This window comes from Phocoena phocoena, chromosome 15, assembly GCF_963924675.1.
Source record: "Phocoena phocoena chromosome 15, mPhoPho1.1, whole genome shotgun sequence".
NCBI lineage: Eukaryota > Metazoa > Chordata > Mammalia > Artiodactyla > Phocoenidae > Phocoena > Phocoena phocoena.
Genome location: NC_089233.1, coordinates 55,516,032 through 55,522,632, shown reverse-complemented (window position 1 = coordinate 55,522,632; position 6,601 = coordinate 55,516,032). Strand labels below are relative to the sequence as shown.

The 6,601-nt window shown below is 38.0% G+C and overlaps 1 protein-coding gene across 1 annotated transcript in view; it reads right to left on the bottom strand.

Annotated features, from left to right (window-relative positions):
• Positions 1-659: 659 nt before the first annotated feature.
• The window catches only part of GPCPD1 (glycerophosphocholine phosphodiesterase 1), a 55,237-nt gene continuing 49,295 nt past the window's right edge, over positions 660-6,601 (bottom strand). Inside the window, exon 19 of the mRNA XM_065892746.1 lies at positions 660-2,048. Within this exon, the coding sequence (XP_065748818.1) occupies positions 1,859-2,048 (190 nt within the window). The 3' untranslated portion in view covers positions 660-1,858. The remainder of the gene's footprint in view (positions 2,049-6,601) is intronic.

Here is a 6,601-nt window from a genome sequence, read left to right as displayed (position 1 = left end):
ATAAGCAATGGCTGTAAGCTCTTCTCAGCAAATTACACAGTTCAGGAAACTGACCCCCACATCACTTCCTTTCCTGTTTTCTCATGATCTGCAGGTCTTCAAAATGGAGCCGGAACTGGAAAGGCACAGGGGAGGAGCAAACAAACACGACTTGAAATACACATATGGCTAATCAAGTTACTGTAAGGTAATGGTAATTGTACTGTACCCGGTCTGCAGATCAAGAAAAGTAATTCTTTTTCAGTTTTCTAAAAGTGCCTAATTCACATCAAGTGATGGAAAATCTCTTTCAACATGAGAAGTATATAAAACCCCTGCAGAAGACTCCATTTCCTAAACTATTTTCCATTAAATATCAGTGTTACAAACACAATACCATAGGCTTTTAAAGCCTATCTTCACACAATTTAGATCTGACCAAAGCTGCATTGCTTGGCTTAAAAAAATAAAAAGATACAAATATATAATCCAAGTTTCAGGTTCTCAGCTACTACCAAATCATGTCAATACATGAATAAAATGCCTAGTGAGGAACATGCAATAAAAGGTATATGCAAATAAGCCATCCTTGCAGAGTAGACACTAAATTCCAATTTCTCATAATAATAATATAGAACCAATGCTATAAAAGTAACACCTTCTTGAAATTTCATTTTATAATGAAGAAAATAAATCTGTGTATTTTATTCAACATTCATTCATAAGTTACAGTTATGCCAAAACAATCTGCTTCTAATGAAAAAAACCTTGGTATAATCCTAACATGCATATACATTTAATAGAATCTTCTGCATTTCTAAATAAATTACATGCATGATATTCATTAACCAATAAAGAATACCGATATAAGAATTCAGGACATTTATTTTTCTGCACAGAGATTTAACTACCGTACAACACACACACAAAACAAACCCATAAAGCAATAGGTAGTGAGAGACACTTAAGCATATTTAAAATGCCTACAAATAGGCTTTTTTTTTCCTTTTTTTTTTTAGGCAACAAATTATTTTTCTGTCCTTGACACCTTCTCACACTCACCTAGCACCACAGATGCAAGGACTTACAGTAAACGTGTACTATCTCATGCTTAAAACAAAAAACATGCATTCAACAGAATTCATACATTATTATCTACTGTACTAAGTCTTCAATCCATTCTTTTAATACTTTATACATTAAGTTACCCTGCAGCTTTTTGAAATTTTAATATTTATGCAAAACAACTTTTGAAAGATTTATGAAACAAGTTTTCAAGGATCACCTCTAGGCTATTTACACAGGCATTGGTTTGGTTAAGTGGGGAAATGGCAGCAGCCTCAAGGTTCATACTGAATGAAAATGGTGTGAATGTCAATTCATGTCAAAAATACACAGATGGCACAAAGGTTTGTGCAGTTGGAATCACCAGTGCAAATGCATGCATTTGAGGTACTTATTTTTCCCATGGTCAGGTATAATTATGCATAGTCATGTTCCTTGAGTGCTAAATATTTCAGACCTGATCAAATGAGAAGCTGTAATAAGTGTAAATATGAGATATTTGTATAGCTAATTTCAAAGTGTTATGTTTTTAATGAATATTTGTTTAACATTATAACTTACATATTTAGTTTAAAATATTTACCAACCAATAAAGTTTTTCATTGTAAAGAGACTGACTGGTAATTATACCTGGCCAAGTGATTTAAATAGAATACTTGAAATTCTAGTAAGAACTGTAGTGAAATATTAAAATACTTCATTATTGCTTCACTGGACTGAAAACCTAAAAGGCATAGATAAACAATGCTCAGTGATGAAAAGTGAATACCCAGAACAGCGATGCATGCCCCGAATGGTCTCCGCCCAATAAACACTAAGCATTCTCCGCATTATCTATGCCATTGGCATCCACATGGATGTCAGGCTCCCCACAAAAAGACGAGGGGACAAAGCGGCTAACAGTGGGACACAAACAGCTCTTAAGCTCTGGCAATTCTTGCTTCAGACGTTCCAACTGCTCCACTTGGAATATATTTGGCTGTTCAGGCATCCAATCATATATCCTGTGATGAAAAAAACACAAAACATAAAATATGGTAATTTTATGGTTTACTTAGGACCTGACTTAACTTTTTCAGGAGAATTTGCTTACCGAATGCCTAAAACACCTATACTACAGAGTCCTCTTATTTTTTCTTTAAAAGATATAAGCATCAGTTCTATTCAAAAATATTTCTCTTCTCCTAGTCTTTCCAATAATCCAGAATAGCATCACTGCCTTTTGTACCCCTGAAGCAAAAGAGCTGATTATAAATTGATAGAATGTGAAATCTGTAGCTTATTAGTGATTCTTCAAGTATCTTTTCTCCAAGTTAATCCATCAGCAATGCCTCATTTGACGGATGGAAAGTTACTACATGGTAGAGCTGGAATTCCTATCCAGTTCTGACTTCAAAGCACTGAAGATCAAGATGAAAAGGACTGCTCGGGACTTCCATGGAAGTCCCAGTGGTTAACACTCCAAGCTTCCGGATTGGTTCAAGATGGTGGAGGAGAAGGACGTGCACTCACTCTCTCTTGCGACAGCACCAGAAGTACAACTAACTGCTGAACAATTCTCAACAGGAAGACACTGGAACTCACCAAAAAAGACACCCCAAAGACAAAGGAGAAGCTGCAATGAGATGGTAGGAGGGGCTCAATCACAATGAAATCAAATCCCATAATCGCTGGGTGGGCGACTCACAAACTGAACAATTACACCACAGAAGTCCACCCACTGGAGTGAAGGTTCTGAGCCCCATGTCAGGCTTCCCAACCTGGGGGTCTGGCAACGAGAGAAGGAATCCCCTGAGAATCAGACTTTGAAGGCCAGGGGATTTGACTGCAGGACTTCGACAGGACTGGGGAAACAGAGACTCCATTCTTGGGGGGCACACACAAAGTAGTGTGTGCACAAGGACCCAGGGGAAACTAGCAGTGACCTCACAGGAGACTGAATCAGACCCACCTGCTAGAGTTGGGAGGGTGTCCTGCAGAGGCGGTGGGGGGGGCTGGCTGTGGCTCACCACGGGGACAGGATACTGGGAGCAGAAGTTCTGGGAAGTACTCATTGGTGTAAGCCCTCACAGAGCCCACAATTAGCCGCACCAAAGAGCCTGTAGGCTCCAGTGCTGGGTAGACTCAGGCCGAACAACCAACAGAGAGGGAACTCAGCACCACCCATCAGCAAACAAGTGGATTAAAGTTTTACTGAGCTCTGCCCACCAGAGCAAAACCCAGCTCACTAGTCCCTCCGATCAGGAAGCTTGCACAAGCCTCTTAGATAGCCTCACCCACAAGAGGCAGACAGCAGAAGCAAGAAGAACTACAATCCTGCAGCCTGTGGAAGAAAAACCAATATCAAAGAAAGACAGACAAAATGAAAAGGCAGAGGACTATGTCCCAGTTGAAGGAACAAGATAAAACCCCCAAAAAACAATTTAATGAAGTGGAGACAGGCAACTGTCCAGAAAAAGAATTCAGAATAATGATAGTGAAGATGATCCAGGACCTTGGAAAAAGAATGTAGGCAAAGACTGAGAAGATGCAAGAAATGTTTAACAAAGACCTAGAAGAATTAAAGAACAAACAAACAGAGATGAATACAGTAACTGAAATGAAAAATACACTAGAAGGAATCAATACCAGAATAACTAAGGCAGAAGAACAGATAAGTGACCTAGAAGACAGAAGGGTGAAATTCACTGCCGGGGAACAGAATAAAGAATGAGAAGAAATGAAGACAGCCCAAGAAACCTCTGGTACAACATTAAACGCACCAACATTCTTATTATAGGGGTCCCAAAAGGAGAAGAGAGAAAGAAAGGACCTGAGAAAATATCTGAAGAGATTATAGTCGAAAACTTCCCTAACATGGGAAAGGAAACAGCCTCCCAAGTCCAGGAAGCACAGAGAGTCCCAGGCAGGATAAACCCAAGGAGAAACACACCAAGACACATAGTAATCAAATTGACAAAAATTGACAAAATTTAAAAATTTAAAAATTGACAAAAATTAAAGACAAAGACAAATTATTAAAAGCAACAAGGGAAAACTGACAAATAACATACATGGGAACTCCCATAAGGTTAACAGCTGATTTCTCAGCAGAAACTCTGGAAGCCAGACGGGAGTGCCACAATATGTTTAAAGTGATAAAAGGGAAGAACCTACAAGCAAGATTACTCAGCAAGGATCTAATTCAGATTTGACAGAGAAATCAAAAGCTTTACAGACAAGCAAAAGCTAAGAGAATTCAGCACCACCAAACCAGCTCTACACAAAGGCTAAAGGAACTTCTCTAAGTAGGAAACACAAGAGAAGAAAAGGACCTACAAAAACAAACCCATAACAATTAAGAAAATGGTAATAGGAACATACATATCGATAATTACCTTAAATGTAAATGGATTAAATGCTGCAAGCAAAAGACACAGGCTTGCTGAATAGATAAAAAATACAAGACTATATATATGCTGCCTACAGGAGACCCACTTCAGACCTAGGGACACATACAGACTGAAAGTGAGGGGATGGAAAAAGATATTCCATGCAAATGGAAATCAAAAGAAAGCTGGAGGAGCAATACTCGTATCAGATAAAATAGACTTTAAAATAAAGAATGTTACAAGAGACAAGGAAGGACACTACATAATGATCAAGGGATCAATCCAAGATCAATTACAAATATATATGCACGCAACATAGGAGCACCTCAATACATAAGGCAACTGCTAACAGCTATAAAAGAGGAAATCAACAGTAACACAGTAATAGTGGGGGACTTTAACACCTCACTTACACCAATGGATAGATCATCCAGACAGAAAATTAATAAAGAAACACAACAGGCCAGATAGATTTAATTGATATTTATAGGACATTCCATCTGAAAACAGCAGATTACACTTTCATTTCAAGTGCACATGGAACATTCTGAAGGATAGATCACATCTTCGGTCATAAATCACACCTTGGTAAATTTAAGAAAACTGTAATCATATCAAGCATCTTTTCCGACCATAACACTATGAGATTAGAAATCAATTAGAGGGAAAATATGTAAAAGCCATAAACACACAGAGGCTAAATACTAGTAAATAAACAAGAGATCACTGAAGAAATCAAAGAGGAAATCAAAAAATACATACAGACAAATGAAAACAAAAACACGATGATCCAAAACCTATGGGATGCAGCAAAAGCAGTTCTAAGAGGGAAGTTTATGGCAATATATCCTACCTCAAGAAACAAGAAAAATCTCAAATAAACATCTAACGTTTTACCTAGAGGAACTAGAGAAAGAAGAACAAACAAAACCCAGAGTTAGCAGAAGGAAAGAAATCATTAAGATCAGAGCAGAAATAAATGAAATAGAAACAAAACAATAGCAAAGGGCTTCCCTGGCGGTGCAGTGGTTGAGAGTCCACCTGCTGATGCAGGGGACATGGGTTCATGCCCCGGTCTGGGAAGATCCCACATGCCGTGGAGCGGCTGGGCCTGTGAACCATAGCTGCTGAGCCTGTGCATCCAGAGCCTGTGCTCAACAGGAGAGGTCACAACAATGAGAGGGCCGTGTACCACAAAAAAAAAAAAAAAAAAAAGCAAAGATTAATAAAACTAAAATCTGGTTCTTTGAGAAGATAAAACAACCTTGATAAACCTTTAGCCAGACTCATCAAGAGGGAGAGGACTCAAATCAATAAAATTAGAAATGAAAAAGGAGAAGTTACAATGGACACCACAGAAATAAAAAGCATCATGAGACTACGACAAACAACTATATGCCAATAAAACTGACAACCTGGAGGAAATGGACAAATTCTTAGAAAGGTATAAACTTCTGAGAGTAAACCAGGAAGAAATAGAAAATATGAACAGACCAATCACAAGTAATGAAATTGAAAGTGTGATTAAAAATCTTCCAAGAAACACAAGTCCAGGACCAGATGGCTTCTATCAAACATTTAGAGAAGAGCTAACACCCATCCTTCTCAAACTCTTCCAAAAAACTGCAGAGGAAGGAACACTCCTAAACTCATTCTATGAAGCCACCATCACCCTGATACCAAAACCAGACAAGGGTATTACAAAAAAAGAAAATTACAGACCAGTATCACTGATATAGATGCAAAAATCCTCAACAAAATACTAGCAAACAGAATCCAACAAAACATTAAAAGGATCATACACCATGATCAAGTGGGATTTATCCCAGGGATGCAAGGATTCTTCAATATATGCAAATCAATCAATGTGATACACCATATTAACTAATTGAAGGAGAAAAGCCATATGATCATCTCAATAGATGCAGGAAAGGCTTTTGCAAAATTCAACACCCATTTATGATAAAAACTCCAGAAAGTGGGCATAGAGGGAACCTACCTCAACATAATAAAGACCATATATGACAAACCCATAGCAAACATCATTCTCAATGGTCAAAAACTGAAAGCATCTCCTCTAAGATAAGGAACAAGACAAGGATGTCCACTCTTGCTACTTTTATTCAACATAGTTTTGGAATTCCTAGCCATGGCAATCAGAGAAGAAAACGAAATAAAAGGAATCC